The 20,937-nt window shown below is 35.9% G+C and overlaps 1 protein-coding gene across 7 annotated transcripts in view; it reads right to left on the reverse strand.

Moving 5' to 3' along the window:
* Positions 1 to 20,937, reverse strand: part of PLEKHH2 (pleckstrin homology, MyTH4 and FERM domain containing H2) — a 92,798-nt gene that overhangs the window by 33,421 nt on the left and 38,440 nt on the right. For all 7 annotated transcript variants that reach the window (XR_012121573.1, XR_012121575.1, XR_012121576.1 and 4 more), the window contains exons 11-19: positions 20,758 to 20,902; positions 18,402 to 18,538; positions 18,190 to 18,300; positions 17,955 to 18,041; positions 16,482 to 16,640; positions 8,511 to 8,591; positions 5,355 to 5,534; positions 2,258 to 2,366; positions 1,208 to 1,320 (exon numbers count right to left, since the gene is read on the reverse strand). Coding sequence is in view for 2 of the 7 variants with exons in the window: in XM_073213807.1 (XP_073069908.1) it covers positions 1,208 to 1,320; positions 2,258 to 2,366; positions 5,355 to 5,534; positions 8,511 to 8,591; positions 16,482 to 16,640; positions 17,955 to 18,041; positions 18,190 to 18,300; positions 18,402 to 18,538; positions 20,758 to 20,902 (1,122 nt within the window). In the remaining 5 variants the exon portion in view is untranslated. The remainder of the gene's footprint in view (positions 1 to 1,207; positions 1,321 to 2,257; positions 2,367 to 5,354; positions 5,535 to 8,510; positions 8,592 to 16,481; positions 16,641 to 17,954; positions 18,042 to 18,189; positions 18,301 to 18,401; positions 18,539 to 20,757; positions 20,903 to 20,937) is intronic.

Below are 20,937 nucleotides of genomic sequence, written 5' to 3' on the forward strand. Positions count from 1 at the left end.
AGGAATGGAGGAGACAATAGATGAAGGAGTGTGTGTTCGGGAGATAGTCTTGAGGTGTTTATGTCTGCTCCCTCTAATTTTTCTCAGTGAACAGAAGGTAAGTTTGTTGTGAGGAACATTATTGAGTAGGAAGCTTGAGGGGGATGTGAACAGAGAGGCCAAAGGAAATAAGAGTGAGCCCTGAAGAATGAAGAGCATGGATTTGTACTGGCTTTAGTCCACACGTTGCTCGATGCTCTCTAGCAGTGCACATGTGACTAATGTGGACACAGACAAGCCAGCAGCATTGATCTAGGTTAGGGTTTGGCTGAAGAATCCATGGAATTATGGGTCCCAGGGAACTATGAGTATTAATTAAAGCAATCCAGACTGGATAATGACCGAAGAAAAGCCAAGAGGTAGTTATGTTCTCTCTTGATGTCAAAGAAGATAAATGTCTGAAAACAAAGGTCTTAGTGAGTATGAAAAATGCAAGTGTAAGAAAAGAGAGCTTGTATGGTAAGAGATTATGTTAAAGAAAGATGTATTAGAATTTAAGCTGTGAGAGGTGGTGTACTTGTAAGGAACGGTGAGGACCGAGTGTGGACACGGAGAATGGGGAGGTGAGGTAGACTAGAAGTGAGGCTGACTGTCACCGGAAAGGTCAGGAATCTTAAGACTACTGCATTGGTGAGTGAGGTAATAATAAAGTCATTCAGCAAAATGGCAAGATTTGAGATAGAGAAGAAAAAAAAATGTGAACTGGGGGCCAAACTCCTTAATGAAATTTGAAGCAATACCAGAAGGTGACTGATAAGAGAGATGGGGGTGATAAAGAGTGATATAGTTGAATGCCAAGTTTTAAGCAATCAGAGATTTCTAAATAGAAGTTGAGTAATACGAATTAGAGAAGAGAGTTGACCCCTTTCTCAATTGAGGTAGGTGGGATGAGAGAAATCCCTCCATTTTGAGAGGTTGAAGAGGAAATGATTCTTCTGACAGTGTTTCACATAGGTTAAAGCATACACAGTTTATTTCAGCAAACCCCAAATCTTCACTCAGAAAGCATATTAAATTCACCTGTTTATTTCAGTAGATTTTCTTAATAATATTAATAATTACATTTTGAATTTTTTTAGAAAGGCTGAAACTTTATAACTTGAAGTATTTATTTTTATTTTATCCAATTAAAATTTTAGACAACATATAATTCCATATAAAATCCTACCTTGAATAATTTAATAGCTTCTGTCTGTAGAGCTTCAGAAGGTAGTGTTGTCAGAGGAGAAATGATTCCTTCTTTGCTGTGGCACAAAGTAGGGTGTCTCCATATCTGAGAGGCTAAATACAGAATAAAATAAGAACAGAAAACAGAAAGAATCACTTCTTTTGGCCTCTCATTAATTAGCCCTTTAGAAATTAGTTCATTCAGGCCTGGCTCACAACTTGAAGTCATAAAGGTCATGAAAAAAAAAAAACCTTTGGCAACATTATTTTATTTCAGTTCCAGGCCATTTGGATTCTCATGTTTCTGTTTTGGATAAAGTAAGTCTAGAAGAGTTTGGTCCTGATATTCTAGGATGAAACAAGTCTATCAGGGCCCTCTCCTGTTGTTTAAAAGTGGTAATGATTGATGACCCAGGTAGGGAGAGACTATATATGAGAAGGAGCTGGAGAAAGATCTAGAAAGGAGAAGCCAGAGTAGGAGGAGATGGAAAGAAAAAGTTGAAGTCATTCCTAAAATCACCATTTTAAAAATTCCTATGCCAGATATTGCAAATAAAAATGTGATCTCTGTAATTATGTAAAGCATAGCATAGAATTTACACTCTCAATAGGGAAAGCTTAGTCATAAAAAATAATTTCAATGTAAGGCAACAAATAATCTAAAAAAGTTATATGGCAAAGTGCATTGGGATGTGATTTTAACATTTATTAAGTACCTTTTTTGAGCCCGATGTTGAGCTGGGGTGGCATGGCTGGGAGAGATCTTAAGGTAGGTAGGATTTTATCAGATGGGGAGGGAATGTGAAGGAAGGGGGACATTTTGGGCAGAGGGAGTAATGTGAGCAAAGGCAGAGAGGTGTCACAAAATATGGCTTATTGGGGAATGATGGTGTCTGTGGAGTCTGAGAACCACAGTGAGAATCCTGGTCTATGACAAGAAAAGCCATTGAAAAGAAGGGTACATTGCAGGTAAACATTCCTTGAAGTGAAAAGGCTAAAGAGATTAGGGTCAATGTCATAAACTATAAGGCCTTATATGTTATAAACTTACAAGGTTCCCCTTCAATATTTAGCAATTTGCAAACAAGTTGTTCAAATTCAGATCCAACAGTTACATTATTACTTCCAGCTGCAACAGTCAGATGATAAAGCCAAGTGTCCTTAAAATCAAAACATATTAATAGAGATGTTAACCGACATATAGTTTTTGATGACTTTTGGAAAAAAACAACTTGCATAAACAGTAGAATATTTTGACACTTGAATAAAAAACTCTTTAATTTTTAAATAATAACTAAAAGCTACTTAGTCAAACAGTTCTGAAGGAGGCTCACTTCCCCAGGCTCATAGTACCTTTTCCCATTGTTCCCACTTTTATTATTTTCTACAGATGTTTCTTAGAAAAGCATGATAAAATTATGTAAAGTAATACAGTGTTAGGAGATTAGAATACAATCAGTTAATACCCTTAAGAAATACAGTAAATTCTATCAAATTAAAAATCTGACTCCGAATACATACAAGTAACACAAAATACTTAAGAGATCCAGAAAATTTAAAGAAAATACACAGAAGGAACTTACCTCCATGTAATAAAGATCATATAAGAAAAGCCCACAGCTAATATAATCAATGATGAAAAACTGAAAGCTTTTCCTCTAAGATCTGGAACAAGGCAAGTATGTCCATTTTTGCCACTTCTATTCAACATAGCACTGGAAGTCCTAGCCAGAGCAGTGGGACAGGAAAAAGAAATAAAAGGCATCCAAATTGGAAAGAAGTAAAATTATCTCTGTTTGCAGATGACATACCTTGAATGTAAAAACCCTGAAGATTTCCACACGAACACTGTTAAAACTAATAAATAGATTCCACAAAGTTGCAGGGCACAAATCAATGTACAAGAGTCAGCTGTACTTCTATACACTAACAGCAAATTATCCAAAAAGTAAATCAAGAAAACAATCCCATTTACAGTAGCATCAAAAAGAATAAAAATACTTCAGAATAAACTTAATCAAGGAGGTGAATGACTTGCACACCAAATATTATAAAACACTGATGAAACAAATTAAATCAGACACAAATATATGGAAAGTGTTCATGGATTAGAACAATTAATATTATTTAAAAATCCATACTATCCAAAACATCTACAGATTCAATGCAAAACCTATCAAAATCTCAATGGCATATTTTTACAGAAATAGAAAAGACAATCCTGCAGTTCATATGGAAACACAAAAGATGGCAAATAGCCAAAGCAATTTTTAGCAAGAAGACCAAAAGCATCATATGTCCTGATTCAAAATATACTATAAAGCTACAGTAATCAGAACAGTGTGGGAGTGGTATAAAAACAGACATATAGGCCAATGGAACAGAATAGAGAGCCCAGTAAAAATCCCATGCATATCTGGTCAACTGATCTTGGCGAGAGTGCCAAGAATACACAATGGGGAAAGAAGAATCTCTTCAGTATATGGTGTTGGAAAAACTGTATATTCACCTACAAAAGAATGAAAATACAATGATTCATTGCATTTACACCTTATACCACACACAAAAATCAATGGAATAAACATGAGACCTGAAATCATAAAACTCCTAGAAGAAAACAAAGCAGTGTCTTGGACATTAGCCTTGACAATTATTTCTTAGATATGACACCAAAAGCAGAAGCCACAAAAGCAAATATAAACAAATGGGATCATCAAAAATAAAAAGGTAATGTATGAAATGGGGAGAAAATATTTGCAAATCATTTATCTGACAAAGGGTTAATACCCCAAATATGTAACTAACTTTTACAACTCAATAGTAAAAAGAAACAAGTAATTCAATTAAAAAGTGGGCAGAGAAACTGAATAGACATTTCTCTAAAGAAGACATACAAATGACCAACGGATGTATGAAAATGTGCTCAACATCACCAACCATCAAGGAAATGCAAATCAAAACCATAACAGAATATCACTTGACACCCATTAGAATGCCTAATTATAAAAAAAGCAAAAGACAACAAATGCTGATGAGCAAGTAGAGAAAAGGAAACCCTTGTATAGTGTCATTGTTGCAGCCACTGTGGAAAACAAGAAGGAGGATCCTTAAAAACATAAACAGAACTATATGATCCAGCAAGTCTACCCCTGGGTATGTATGAAGGAAATTAAATTACTATCTTGAAGAGATATCTGCTCTCTCATGTTTACTGCAGCATTATTTACAATAGCCAGCACATGGAAGCAACCTACATGTCCATTGACAGATGAAAGAAATGTGGTACATAAATACAATGGAGTATTAGTTAGCCTTGAAAAAGGAATACTTCGTAAATTGTTGATGTACTAAAGGTATAATAGCCATCGATGAAATATTTTGGGTTTTTTTTGCATTATCCTTTCAGTTACACTTACGATTTTATTTGATATAAAGAAGTATTTCAATTTTTTGTAGTAAAATATATATCAACATGTCTACTGTAATTACATTGCCTTTTTTTTAGAAAGTACTTTCTATTCAGAGATCAAATAAAGGCTCTATAAAAATTTTTTAATTTAACTCTTTAAATTCATCTGAAAATTATTTTGCTAAATATGTAATATGAAAAACTAATGTTTTTCTAAATAATTACCTCTATATGTGATGAACACACAATACTATTTATTGAATAATTCATTACTTCCCCATCAGAGATATCTTTTTTAACAAATTAATTTTTATTTATTTTATATTTTAAAATTAAATTTTCTGTTTTCTAAGATGATTATACATACATATAATAAATGTAATTTATTCTCAATTATACCTAACCAAAATTTTATTGAAAATCAATGAAAAACATAAGCTGGAGTTTTAGATTCACCCCAATATATCCAGTCTACAAGATCCACATTTTGAACATGCAGTCCCTTTGCTCTCCACCTTCATGTACTAATTTCAGCCTTGAGATCACTTTTATTAATAGGACTGAAAAATGACATATTTGAACAAGGTTCGTTTCCAGGGATATAAAGAAGCTCTGAAAACAGAGCTAAAAGTCCTCAGCAAAGACCCTTCCTTGCTTCCATAAAATTGATTTGAAAAGTACCAGTACTTAATGACATTAATCTATAGCATTCTAAATCAACTAGTAAATCCTTACATACCTTTTCGTGCTTGGATCCAATTAGGAGGTAAGTTGGACCTTGGTCTTTGGGGTGGATCACAATGGTGTAATGTGTGGATAACAGACTTCGCCCACTGGCTTCATAATCTTCATCTGAATCACAGGATCTGTCAACCTCTTCAACTTTAGCCTCCCAGAGTTTAATCTGACCTAAAGGAAACTAAAGTAAATGCCAGTAATTGTGAGGAAGGCACTTTCTAAATCTTTTCCTAATAAAATTTTTCATAGTTCTTTTCATTCTTATCCCTACAAAGCATACCTTTTCTTAAATGAATGCCTGAAAGCAAATGGACTATCCACATTGTTACAAAAGATAGTAGCCCGAACCAACATACCCAACTGCCATATAAAAGAACAATTTGAATACTAGATATTTAGCTTTTGTGGAAAAAGCAAGAAGCCACTTCTGTACAGTGGTTCAAATTATTCATTACACTAAAATGGCCCATTACCTAGTCAAGTAATTATGTAATTCAGTTAAAATATTCATTTGACTTTTTTTCCTACAGATTTGATCTGATCAAAGTATTGGATCAAAAGGACAATGTAGACATAGTCTCAATGCTATTCATAGAAAAAACAAGATTAGATAGCTGGAGCAAAGAAGTGTCATTAACTATCACCCTAAATCCCAATAAATGAGAAGCATTCTGAGGGTATTTATTAACAAATTTAATATATCACAAACAATGCTTTGATTTCTTCCATCTTATTTTAAGGGTAAAAACTTCCTGAAGTTGATTTACATTAAATTTTACCTTCTCTTTTTTATTGAAAAAACCCATTATATTCATTGTGTTAAATATTGGGCATATGTGTTTTAAAACTTTTTCTTTCATCAGTACTTTTATTTCAGGAAAACATAGTCTGCTTCAGACTTCCAGTTTATGAAATATTTGATCAGTTTTGCAATTGCAATCTGAAAATATTCCTTCTAACACCAAGGACATGTACCATCATACACATTTATGCCCAGGCCCAGAACCTTGGCATCAACACTGACCTTCTCACTATTCCTTAAACACACCCGGCATGCTCCTGCCTCAGGGCTTTGCATTTGCTGTTCCCTTTTTCTGGAATGTTCTTGCCTGAAATATCCACATGGCTGCCCTTTTACTTCCTTCAAAACCCAATTAAAATATCAGCTTCTCAGTGAGGTCTTACCTGGATATCCTCTCATCTAAAATGCAGTATTATCTGCCTACTAGCTGATTAACAGTAAAAAGTTAATTGATTTGATTAAATGGGTTGTCTTTCATGAGAAACATGACTTTTCCCCTATCATATTAATAACAATTATTTTCTCAGTAGTTACCATGTGCAAAGCACTATTCTGGGTACTAAATAAGAAAATTTACTTTTGAAGGAAAAGTGCAAAGTTAACTTATCTATATTTTCAGAAAAAGAAGGGTAGTAAAACAAACAAACAAAAAAGCAAAATAAAAGGGCAGAGAAGTGACATTAATAAGAGGAAAGCAAGCTTTAAAAAAATGGGATAGAGAAAACTAATTCTACTATGATAATACATGAGAATACTATCTTAATTGTGTGTTTTAGGTATATCCAATAATATGAAAATTAAGGTTTTATCCACTCCAATATTTAAAGATGATTATTTACCAAAGGATTCGGTTTACCAAGGCTCCAAAAACAGTGAACTAGAACCTAGCACCTGTCAGTATTTTGACTGAATAAAAAAAGACACTGATCCAGATTAAAAACAAATTGTTACTGAAAGATCTGTAGCACAAAATGAAGTGATCCTGTACTGCTACACATACATTCTCAGTACTTTTCCAGTAATTATAATAGATTTCAACTCATCAATCTACAGTCTTCTGATTTTTTTTGTGGCCAATGTTATCCATTTTTATTAGATTATTACTAATATTATTGGTGAGAACATTTAAGTTCTACTCTCAGCAAATTTTAAATTATTTTTCTATTTATAAAACACATGCTTATTATAGAAACTTGTTAAGAATAGAAAGGTTTTTTTTTTAAAAAAAGGAAAATATCTAATTCTGCTGTGACAGATATTTACTCAACATTTTGGTATAGTTCTTTCAGATATTTGTGTTGTGCATATTATTACACAGATGCACTAGACTGAGAATTATAAAGTCAGCATCCCAACCATCCTCTTCTAAAGCCTCCCCATAAAGGCAGAAGAGAAGTTGGGAACTCTGTCATAATCCCCTTCCTTCTGTGGTTCCAAGTGAAGGTTTGCCTTTGAGAGAACTGGTGTGAGATATGGAAGGTAAGGATGAGAGAACAGTCTTTATTCTCCTGAGGCAGCTGCAGGTAGATGCCCAGGCTGATACAAGAGTCACAGAAGCTTCCCAGTAAACTGGTAAGGACCAGCTGCCTCTGTGCTTTGGGCTCAGATCTTCAGTGTTGACTTCTTGGACCTTCAGCAGCAACTTCTCTGACTTCTATTCCCCCAACTTTTATAAAAGTTATGTAATGTTTCTAAAAGTTCTGTATGTCCCTAATTTTATACTAAAATTGTTATACCTGGAGTACATTGAGTGACTTCTGTTTTCCTGATTTATAATTTAGTTGGGATTATACTGAACATGCAATTTTGTATTGGGCTTATTCTTGTAGCATTTTTTGTGAGCACTTTCTCACATGACTTCAGAGGTATCATTTCCAATGTCTGCACTGTGTCAATTTCCATCCCAGGAGCAATACTGAGAACAACGTATGTATTTTAAATACAGGTAGCCAGAAATGGGAGTTCAATTTGCAAAAATGGAACAGAGAAATACTAACTGACCCACATAATCACTGGGCCAAGAGGTTTAGTCTCATTAACACAGTAATCAGTCACAGACTGATTCAACCTTATCCAGTTTGTCAGAATTTGGGAAAATACGATGTTTGGGAGTAGGGTAGAGGAAGACTTTTCTCTTTAAGACAAAGATGCATTAGTTAAAATTGTTAAAACTTGTGATTAAGAATCAAGATATTTGTGGGTACATGATTACCTCAGTAAAAATGTTATGCAATGTTATCAACCTTATCAAAAATTATACAGTTTTAGCTAGCAACATGAAAGGGAAAGGGAAAACTTCAAGCCATAACAAACAAAAAAATTCCTCTACTTAGCATATTAAAAATACATACATACCTTATCTTCTTGACTACGAAAATAATATAATGTTTTTCCTGTAAGTGTACACCAGACTCTCTTGGAATAGCCATGTTTTACCTGAAATCATATTTCAAAGAATTATAAATGTAGCTCAAAACTCTCACACCTTAAGTATAGTATTTACATTCCATTTAAAGCTGTACAGGTATCCAGTTTGCTCAGAGTGCAAGTGATATTCCAACTAGACAATCCAAATGCTGTTTAATATTTACTGTTAGAGTAGCAGTATGGCACGTTTTGCTTTGGTGCTCACCCACTTAGCAAAAGTTTGCTATAGGTGAAGTACTATGCCTAGAACTGAGAATTGAAGACAAGATGACAGTTTCATAGGTAAGCATATTGCATAATTTCCAAATTTCATAGATTTCCAATAACACTGTGACTTTCTGGGTTAGCTCCCTAATGTTAGAAATGACAAGATTAACACCTAAAGAATTCTAGTGGTATCCCAAATGTAAAAGATTCATTCGTTCAAAACATTTGATGCTTCTCCTGAAGGATTCATGCAAAATAAGAAAAATATATTAAAAGCTACTATTATATTGAGTACTTCCAATATGTCAGGAACTATGTTAAGTGACGAGGACAGATTTTGAATTTAGCTCTTGACTTTGAATCGTCAGAAACTGGTCTAGGTTCTGGGGATAGATATGAACTAGACCTAGTGTCCTTCCTCAAGAAGCTTACAGCTTTGTGAGGAAAACAGACAATTAACCAGCAGTATGCTATATGCTTCATCAAAACACAAAGAGTTTTTTATGTATTTTATGTGGAAGACATTTTACCAAATTTATTTACTGAGTATTGTAGGTTTTTTGTCAGGTGGTGCTTTATGAAGATGCTTACTGTGAGTTCCTTCCTGTCCCAGACTTGCCCAAGTATAGGCACTGAAGCTATGGTTTAAGAAAGAAAATAACTCCACTATTTAACAGTTTGATGGATTTACAATGCTTTGCCAGACAGTCCCCAGCTATATTCTTAGGCCTAGAAAAACACCAAGAACCACATTCCCACCAGTGGGTAAGATTTACAATAAACTCTATTGCCCTGACCTAGAATATGGTTGCCTGGTTGAACTTGCCCTATAATCCCACTGCCCCGGCAGTCCCGTCAACTTCTGCCTTGATGTTAGGCCCTCTCCTGCATTAGTTAGAGTAGGCTTCAGTCTGGAGAGGCCCATTGCCTGGAACCAAGACACTGGCCAGTACAACTAAAGCCCAGGATTCTGTTGTCATGCTTGCCCAAAGTGATAAGTATTAAGGAGAGAAATAAAGCAGAAAAGGAGAAGAAAGTGCTTGGTGAAGGGGCTGGCGGTATTTTACAATTTCAAATAAAGTTCTGAGGAAGGCCTCGCTGACATGGAGTCATGCCTGAAGGAGCCAGATGAGCTATGCAGTCATCTGAGAGAACGTTCCAACCAAAGGAAGCAGCAAGCTCACAGGCCCTGAGATGGTGTGTGTCTGAGACTCAGTGAGCACAGGGAGAGGTCAATGGGGAAGGGCAGAGGTGAGGGTTGGGGGATGCCAATAATGACTTACATTTAAATGGACTGTTCTGTTGGGATACATTGAGAAAAATAAAAAGTATTGCCATATGGGGACTTGACAATGGGGGGAATCCAGTAACCACAATGTTGCTCATGTAATTGTACATTAATGATACCAAAGAATAAATAAATGATTGCTATAGTAGATTTACAGTAGGCCTGCTGCTGTGTAGAAAAAGGTCTGTGTTTTAAGGTGGAACAGACCAAAACTTAAATTCCAATTCTGCCTTGTACGAGATGGATGTCCTCAGGCCAACTGACTCAAATGCTTAGTTTCTTTTTGGTTTTTTGATAACACAGGATTACTGTACACCTTATTGGGCATTGTGATGGCCAAAGGAGAAAATGTAAATAAAGGATAATAGTAGCTACTCAATAAGTGCTTCCTTCCTCACTATGAATAAGAAGTAAAACATGCTTCATTTAAACCCACAAATGCAGCCAGCCTTTGGGCTTTTAAAGCTATGGTTTAAGGGAGCAAATTAACTCCATCATCTAATAGTTTGGTGTATTTAGAACGCTGCTTTAGGAAAAAAAAAATGAAAAAAATGTTTCATTTGGCAAGACATGGCTCAGTTTAATTAAATTTAGAAACACATATTTACAGACAAGTATCCTGTGAGTTTAAAATAGTTTGTTATGCAGGGTTTTTTTTCCTCTTTTTTAAACAAATGCCAGAAGGGAGTTTCAGCAAAACTGACATATTAATGCATCTGGCTGTAGAAAGCATATCTTGGAAATGATTTCTCTTTAAAACAAAACAATGTGTACTTCTGAAGAACTGAGAAGTAACCAAGACCTTTGTCAATTCACTATAAAAGTTGTCTATTAACTATTTTTATGTATTACATATTATTATCAACATTGACTATTTAAAGAAGTCTATCTTTATATCTATATCTGATTATATTAGGATTTTTAAAAACTGAGTTAGTCTGAAGAATTCATAATAAAGCAAATTTTCTAGAAGACTCCTCATGAAGATTTGAAGGCAACTTCAAACTTCAAGCCTTTGGGGAACTAAATAATTGAAAGAATAATATTTTACCTTGCATCTATAACAAAGGCACTTCATATTAGTTCTGTTTGAAACTTTGAGACCAACAGTGATTCGTATCCCAATGAGCCTTTGTCATCACAGAAAGTAGAAACTCCCACAGTCTTTCCTCTCCTATATTCTCATGCCTGTTGCCTTCTGCACCACAAATTCTGCCACCAGCCTTGCTGACTTCAATAGCCAGGTGAAACTCTTAGGATAATAATAGTAAGCATATTTGGAGTGTTTCTGATGTGGCAGGCATTGTTCTAAAGCACTTTAACATGTTTTTAATTCATTTAACCCTTCCAACAGCCTGTGAGGTTGGCACAGTTATTATCCCACTTTACCAATGACGACACTATGTCAACAGAGCCCGCAAGTAACACGTTCGAGGTCACACGAGTGGCAACTGTCAGGCTCTTGCCCCAGCCTCTTTGCTCTCTTGCCTTTCTGCATCCTTAACTCACCGCTCTTGCCTTCTTCATTTCCAGTGACATTTGCTCTCTCTCCTTTTTTGCCATCCATCCCCTCTACCACACCCTAGTCACTTTTACCCCCTGGGAACTGCTCTACTTCTGACACTGTTATTCTATTCTCTGATCTCAACCTCCTCCCAGCTCCCTCCCTCTTTTCTCACAAAATTCCTAATCTTGGACCTCATTCAAAACTTCAGTCGCTGATCCTTCCATTTTATTGCAGCTTATCAGTGCCCACCTGGCCTCTCTCCTTTCTCTACCAACCTTGGATCCCGTGTTTGTTCACAAAACAGCTCTTGCTCCAAGGTCTGTGATTATGCTGCATCCCTACGCTTCTAACACATCTACTCAACAGAATTTCATCTCTGTTTGCTTTTAAGTAATCCACTGGAGAGCGTGGGAAGAGAGGTTACGGGGGTTTTCAGAAAGTGACATTCACCACAGTTAATAACTGTGGAAACTGGATGATGAATACTTCAGAGTTTGCCCTATTATTCCGTCTACTTTCTTATGTTTGAAAATACCCGCAACAAATCATTGGTTTGAAATCATCTTAATAAGTATGTATAAAGCAAGCAAAATGGTAGTAGAATCTAGGTGGTGTGAATATGTGTGTTCACTGTAAAATATTCTCCTGTCTTTTCTGCATATTTAAAAATCTACATAATGTTAGAAAGAAATGACTATCCTCACTCATATCATTACAATGTGAATTCTCTGCTCCTGTTTCTGGACATCTGAATATTTTAGAGGAAAGTAACCAATATGAACTGAAATCACTACTCAGATGGGCCTTCAGTAACACTTACCAATCCTTCCATTTAACCTTAGGTATATCTTATTTCCCTCGTTATTCTCAATCCTTTCCCTCACTCTCAGTAAATAACTTTGTTTTCCAGGTAATTGTCACTAAGAAAGCTGAGGACATCAGACATGTTCTCACTCAATGCCCACAGACTTGGATATTCACCCTTGCTGACCTTTCTGCCAGTCCTACCCCCCCACTGCCTTCTCATCATGCCTGCCTATCCACTTCTGGATTTTGTTCTTAATCTCCTCTCTTCTGGCTTCTTCCCCTCAGTTTGTAAACTCAAGGTATATCTTTCCTATACTAAAACATGCCTATCTGACACCATGCTCCCTTCCAGCTTTATTCTTCTTAATGTACCAGAAAGCACAGACAGTCCTCCAAATTCAAATATTGCACTTCCTCATCTCCCCTTTATCCTTCAACGCACTGCAATGTACCTTCCTCCCTGGGCATCTTCTACCTCTGATACTGCAGTTCACTCCCTCCGTGTCACACGGTCCACTCTCTGGCCTCCATAAATTACTTCTCAGGGTCGCTTCGTATGTCTCCTTTATGTACTCTCAATTTTGTAACCCCCAGTGTTCCATTAACAGTCCTCTGCTCCTCCCACCCTATGCATTTTCCTGGGGGATTTCTCTCACTGTCACAAATTCAACTACCACATATATGCTGATGTTTCCAAATCCTTCTTTCCTCTCCTCTGATGTAGACTCATACTGCCACTGCCTGCTGGATTTCTTAATTAAGGTGTCCTCAAAGCTCTAAAAATTGGCATGTTGCAAAACAACCTTTTAATTATCCTAAAACTGCTCCTCTTTCCTGAGCTCTGTCTAATGTGGCACCATCTTTCCCCCAGCCATCCTTGTCTCTCCCACTCTCTAACCCTGAATTTAGTCAACCTTACTAAAGAGTTTACCTTCTACCATTATTTATCACCCTCTCTTCATTTTCTCTGTGATCAGTTCAGAATCTCATCCTCTTCACGAGAACCACTTCTGCTCACTGTTCTTAGAACTTCTAGTTTGCCTCCCACATATTCATCTTCCTCTCAGCAGAGTTATCTGTTGACAATATGAATATGTCCATGTCCCTGTTACAAACCCGGAAGGGTTCTGCATCACCTTCAGGATGAAGAACATACTACTTAACAAGACCAGAAAAAAAAAGCCTTCCATGACCAGGTCCCTCCAGCTTTTTCTCTGAAGGACTTGTTTTTAGCATAGGTGGCTCTGCTCGAGACAGTATGTTCCTGCTGTGTCCTAGCGCAGGATGCCTTCCCTACTATTCCTACTCCTCCCTCAAAATTCAGCACAAGTAAATCTTCTCTGCAAAGTGTTCCTGATCCCACAGCCTCAATTAGATTTCTCTGTGACCTTACTATGCATCTCAATAATTGCACCTTATATATATATATATATATATCATTATAAATATGCTGTATCTCCTTTCCCAAGAGATTATTATGAGGCTCTCTGAGGGTTGACGGGACAGAGACACATTCATCTTAATATTCTCAGCCCATTGCCTGGCATGTGGTAACTGCTTGATAGATTTTTGTTTTTTAAATGAATGTATTTTATATAAAAAATGTTCTTCCTAAGTATTAAAATAAAAGTTGAAAGAGCTAATATCCAGAATCAAATTAGTCAAGTCCTTAATACCTACCTACACGTTTCTGTACTTAATAGCAATGTGGTAGTGTGAAATAAACCTCCTCCCCTCCAAAATATTCAGATGCTATTTTACAGTACCTCAAATTGTAGCCTGAATGTGAGATCAGAATAAGTCACTCAGAATAACTCAGGGAGGTTTTTCTCTTGTAAGATTCTGAGGGTGAAAATATGGGGGTGGACAAGTCTTCACAAAGTAGGAAGGAAACCTAATAAGAATCCTGTCTATAAATCCAAATGGTTTAGTCATCTGATAATCGTATCAAATTATACTCATTTAGAATGCAATTGTGAAATGGAAAATAAGGAATAGCAGAAATGCAGTATGTGCAGAAATTGACAATGCCATGCTGATAAAGTAAAACAATCAAAGAAAAAAAGTTGTTGTGGAAGAAATAACAAATCCTTGGCAACAGGATCATATTAAAGTCTAAAAGTTTACTGTCCATGGTCCTTCAAACAAGAGGCAGCTAGTTATTATGAATTATAGTAAAGATATATAGTACTGTGCTCATTGGAAAATACATATTTGCACAATAGCAAGGTGTATGTAGCCTATCAGTAACTGAAAAAACATTTTTATGGTAATGTAATTTTTGGAAAAAACATAGTGAATCTCTGTTGAATGCATTGGTGAATTTTTCTCTTACTTTTGATACAAGAGGTCAATCTGTGTAAATATTACTGAAGAGCACCCACCTACATTAATGTTAAGTATAAACTACATGGTGGTATATAGCTCACCTACATCTAAATTTTTCACCTTTTACATAAACAAAGCATATGAGTGATGAATGATTACGCAGAGAAGTTATTTTTGTGTGTAATACTTTTTGTGTAAATATTTTAATGAAATATTACTTATTTTATTTTAATTATCTTATTAAGCTTAAACTTCTGAGTAAGTTAGAAAACAGAAGCAAGCAAAAATAAGATAAAATCATTTTGAGATAACCAACATACTCTGGTATATTTCCCATTCAGAATACATATATGAATACATATAACAAAAATGGGATAATAACATAATACTGCATCTACTTATTTTATCGCCTAACAATAGAGCATAACATACTTCAGTAGCATTAAATAGTCTTTTACAACATTCAAAGTGGCTGCATAGTGAGCATTTGATTTTACAAATATTTATTTAAGCTATTCCCTACTCTATATATAAGTTGATTTCAATTTTTCTTCATTATAAACCATGTCATGCAAGTAGCTTTTCTAGGGGGTAATAGAAACATTCTATATCTTGATAGAATGACAGTAAACATCTGTCAAAAATCATCAAATTCTACATTTATGATCTGCATTTCAGTGTATGTTAATTATACCTCATTTTTTTTTTAAATAGGAAAAAAGCATGCTGTGAAGGACATCCTTCTACTTAAATTAAATCTTTGGCAAATGAAGACCACTTCCTACATACATAAATTTCTTGGACTAAGACTGCTGGATGTAAAGGTATATACATGTTTTTTTTATTATTATTAAGGTGCCATTGATATACAATCTTATGAAGGCTTCACAAGAAGCACAATGTGGTTACTACATTCACCCTTATTGTGGAGTCGCCCCCCCATACCCCATTGCAGTCACTGTCCATTAGTGTAGTAAGATGTCATAGTGTCCCTACTTGTCTTCCCCGTGACCCCCACACACACCATGTGCACTAGTCATGATACCCCTCAATCCCCTTCACCCTCCCTTCCCATCTGCCTTCCCTCATCCCTCCCCTTTGGTAACGCTAGTGCCTTCTTGGAGTCTGTGAGTCTGCTGCTATTTTCTTCCTTCAGTTTTGCTTCATTGTTAAGGTATGTACATGTTTTTAAAACATTTAGTATTCATTCACTCATTTGTACATTCAAAAATATTTACTGAATTAACACTTTGGCCAAGACATTGTCAAACTGCCTTCTAGAGTAACACTCACTAGCAGATTATCCAATGTGTGTCAATACTGCATTTCCTAATTTTAAAAAACCCTTCCTTGACCAGATTTTTAAAAATATCATTTGTATTTCTTATCTCTACTAGCTCTAGTTCTTTCCCATTGAGTCCTTTGTTCCTTCCCCCCATTGGAATTTATCCTTTTTTTACTGATTAGAAAAGGCTTTTTTTTTACATGTTTCCAAATGCCTTTTCCAAGCTTTCCATCTGTCTTTTAAAAATTCTTAGAGGATTTTTGACAGTAAGAACATACATTTTTATGTATAGTAGCAAATTCCGCATTTTTCATCTATGGGTTTGGTCTTTGGTATCATATGTAAAACACAACCCACCCCCCACCACCGAGATGACATAAATATTCTACACATACCTTCTCCAACACCCACTTTTCATGATCAGTGGGGCTAATCCCCGAGCGGGTCAGGACGCTGCTCTGCAAAGAACCTTCCTACCTTCGTGAGCAGTCCCTTCACTGCTGGTTTGCCTTCAGGCTGCAGGGAAAGCGGGTTGGCAGCTTGTACTCGAAGAACGTTCTGTAACACTTTAATCCATTCCTCCAAAATATTGGGAGAATCTGCAGTCAGGTAGTATGTGTGCTTTTCGGTGGTCAGCTAGAATGGGATGAGAAAGGGACAGCAAGGAAACTCTGATGATTCAGGATCATTAGCATTTCCCGGTCCATTCTTCAAATACCACTATTTAAGGCAGAAACAAACATGCTAACCCTTGGATTTTAGGTGCTAAGTAAGTGACTCCATAAATAATTTATAATATTTAGACCACTTTGTGAGATTTATAACAATTGAATTTTTGTTTAAATAATTTTTTTCACTTCAGTTTACTTTAAAACTTTTCATAGTATTAAGCTTTTGGGTTATGATTGTTTATCTTGTTTATTCATCACATTTTTCTTTTCTCCCTTAAATTTGCTACAGGCTCCTGGTTGTTGAAATGAGAAGCAGAATGACTGGAGACTGTAATAAAATAATATACTTTTAGCAAATAAAGAGGAGTTATTTGTTATGGAAATGAAGAAATCAATTGTAAGTAAAATAAGAAGACCTTGCATATAAGAAGAGAGATTCTGAGAGGTAACATGTGATCACATATTATGAACTCACAAACCCGTTTCAAATTTTCCAAATACTTGAGAAGCTTACAAATGATTCTTATCTGCGATGCTTCAAGACAAAACTTTCCCTAATTCTCTTTTCTACATTTTTGGACTGTTCTCAGATATTATCCACTGGAAACATCAATAATGTACCACACTCCAAAGGAGCAAGATAAGAAAATAATGATTATTGAAAGCATTTCAAAAATAAAGTCTGTATTTAAGTCACATATGCCAAATTACTTCCACAATCTGTGTTTTAAATATAACAGGTTTTGGCAAGACAGGCAGGCCTCTCGTGTGGGTGGAATAGTCAGCAGCTACCTCTGTGGTACAACTTTGTGGGATCTAAGGAGCCTCTCTGCTCATCACTATCTTTCCCACTTAGCTATTGTAGCATCTGAAGTTCATAGAAGAAATACCATTTTCTGGTTCTGTATTAAGATGCAAACACTTTTGAATTTAGTACTATATTAAATAAATAACATCTCATTGGGAATTCATTTATTAGATACCCCTCCCCTAACACAGCTAGACAGTTTGAGAGCCGAGAATAGCTGGGAGTATAGAGAAGGAACGAGGTAAGGGGTAAAAGGCAAAGGAAGTGTAGTGGGGAGTCACTTAATACAAACCTTGCGTAGAGGATAGTTTTTACAAAGAACTCCTGGGCCTTCACACATTTTTGAGGCATCAAAGTTGACCCAAATTGAATAAAGAAACACTGAATCATCTAATCTCCTCTATATTAGCTTAGATAATTGTGAATTGAGTTTGCATGATACAAAAAAAAAAAAAGAAAAGAAAGAGGTACCTGAACTGTTTGTTTGTTGTCCCCTCTTAAAATACTGCAGGATGCACTAAATTCAATATGGCCCTGGGGTTTTCTAATTACATCACTCTGCAGGAAAGGAAGAAAACCAAATGTAAAGTGATTCCCTATAATACTAATAATAGACATTAACTGCATTACAGGGAAGAACCTCAATCAGCAGTTTGATTTATACTTTGAGGAATTAAGTTCTAAAAAACAACCACTTTCCACTCACCGGAGATTTGTAGTAAAGTAATTCACCACCTTTAAGAACAAACCACCTCCGCTTCCAAGTCTTGACTTTACCACTCATTTTTAATAAATAGCCAGATTTTTCCAGGGGTTCCTGGTTAAAAGGAGATTTTAAAAAGTATTTAAATTTCCTTTTGGAGGCTCAAACTAACGGATTCATTAATATTAAAAAAAAACACCTGATTCAGTGTTTACATTTTTCCCGTTATCACTAGAAGACGAGCACGTTTTAGGGAGCTTCTGTTCTGGCTGTGAGTACTCTGTGTCTGTGGAATAAGCATCTGGGGGGATAGCATAGTCGCTTTCAGAAGCCACAGAAGAGAGAGACACACCTAGATGAATAAAGAAATAAAACAAGTGAATATTTAATAATTGGCTGCTGCCGATGCCAGCTGTGAGTTCTCCTAAGGAATACAGCTATTCCTAAATCATAAGTCTTCCTAGACTAGATTTATTTTCATGCCTTTGGCCATGATGAACTTTAAAGTTAGAAAACAGAACCAGAATGGTAAGAACGATCATGAAAATATCCACGGAAGTCAAAGGAACATAAATCATATTGTGGTATGATCATAAGCACAGATATTTTTACATACATAAAATATATGCAATAATCTACCAACATATATTTTATTAAAGATTTAAAATATGTGCTATTTACCTATTGATATACAGGCAAATAAATGTTTCATCTCAATTTGTCAAGATTTGCATAATCACATTTTAAACCACTTATCTTTTGTGACCACTTTTAAAGTAATTCAATTTTTTAACTCCACAATTTCAGTAGTCTTTTTCATGTAGATCCAATACCAGTAGTTTATAGATTTTAAAAGTCTTGTAAAAGAGAAGCAATCAGACTTAAAGTAATAAATGGATGATTTCATTTGACAGCAGCTATAAAGTAAAATTCAAGGGAGCATTTTCACCCTAATTCACTTGTCTTTTTAGAAAATGACATACAAGTTACAAGCCACTTTTGGAGGGTCACTACAATTGGAGATTTTTAATATATTAAATAAATAAAGAATTAGGTTATTATTCATTAAGTCATCTGATAATTTTTTAAAGTACTTATTAACATTTAAGGGACATATTAGGACAATGTCACTATATCATTATTCTCACTTCTTTGACTAAGACAAGTGACAGTTGTGATAATAGTAACATCTTTATTTTTCATAAAATAACAGAAATTTAGATCTATAAGGGACCTCAGAGATCAGCCTGATTAATGCCCTCATTCTCTAAGGAGACTAAAGTCCCAAGATCAAAGGATTTGTCTGAAGTGAAGTAGCTAGGCAGGCACAATACTGGAGTGCAAATCTCAGGCTCCCAGCCCCAGGGCCAGCGAGCTAAGCACTACCCCAGGTGCTAGGGACAGAGCAGACAACAAAATAGAAACATTTCTGTCCTCGTGGAACACAGATTCTAGTTGGGGGAGACAGACAAAAAGCAGGCAGTAGGTGCTATGGAGAAATAAAATGTAGAGACTAAGGTAGTGAAGACTAAAGGTAGTAAAAAGAGCCAGCAGCTGGAGAAGGGTGAAAGCCTACAGTTTGGATGGTGTGATCACAGTAGATCTTTTAAGAAGGCAGTACTTGAGCAAAGTACTGAAGGAGGGGCCAGAGTTAGCTAGACAGACATCTGAGAGAAGAATCCCAAGAAAAGGAAACAATCAGTACAAAAGTCCTAAAATAAAAGCATGCCTGGCCTGTTGTAGGAGCCGCAGGAGCGCTGATGTGGCCAGAGGCTGAGTAAGGGAGGAGAAAGGAGGTGAGATCAAAGACATAAAAGAATCACATAACATCTTATAGCTATTATAAGTCCTTGCAGTGCTTTAAGCAAAAATGTGATATAAACTGATTCTGACTGTTGGAGGCCAAGGTAGGAGCAAAAAGACCAGAGGAAGCTCAAAATATTAAACCTGTGAACAGCCTTGGTCGAAGCTGAGGGGGTGAGTAGTATGTAGGGGTTCCATGGAATATGGTTTGAAAACCGACAGACCATACTGCATTACAGTCTTCTGTAAAATGCAGATGTCATTTAGCGTGATTAGATCTCTCTGCAACCTCTACCTATGCCAAAACTTTATTCAAAAATCCACTAAAAATCATAGACATGCTCAAAGTGAAGTTTTGGTTGGTTTTCATCTTCATATCAGATGAATCACCAGACTTCAGGGTGTTTTCTGCCATTTAGCACTGTAACAAATTTAGCTGAAATAAGCCTATCTCATAAATTATCCAAAATACCACACAATAACTATAAAAAGCAAATCTCATTTTGGCCAATTAACTCATTTTATTTCTATGATAAAGACAAAGTGATCTCTCTCTTAGAAGATAAGACTAAAAAAAAAAAAAAGACTGTCCCAAGGAGAATTAAGAAGAGAGAACTAGAATATAAGGGTCCTAGCCCTAGCTTTTCACTATGGTTTGAAGCAAATACTTTGGTTTTTCTTTTTAAAAATCCTATTATGGAGATAAAATTCCCATTAAGTATTCTGAATTATTCAGAGTTGGCTTGTAGGGCTGAGACTTCCCCTCACCTCGTTTCATGGCTCTTGGGCTGCCCAGCCCACTCCTACTGCGTGTGTCTGACTCCGAAGTCCGGGAACTGGATCTGGAACTATCTTCTTCGTCTGACCCAGAGGAGTCATCCAGGAATGGGCTGCTGCTTATTTGGGTCGCCTTCTAAAGAAAAGCAGACAGCCTCCAGTGTCCATCTC

Source organism: Manis javanica, chromosome 1 (genome assembly GCF_040802235.1).
Source record: "Manis javanica isolate MJ-LG chromosome 1, MJ_LKY, whole genome shotgun sequence".
Classification (NCBI taxonomy): domain Eukaryota; kingdom Metazoa; phylum Chordata; class Mammalia; order Pholidota; family Manidae; genus Manis; species Manis javanica.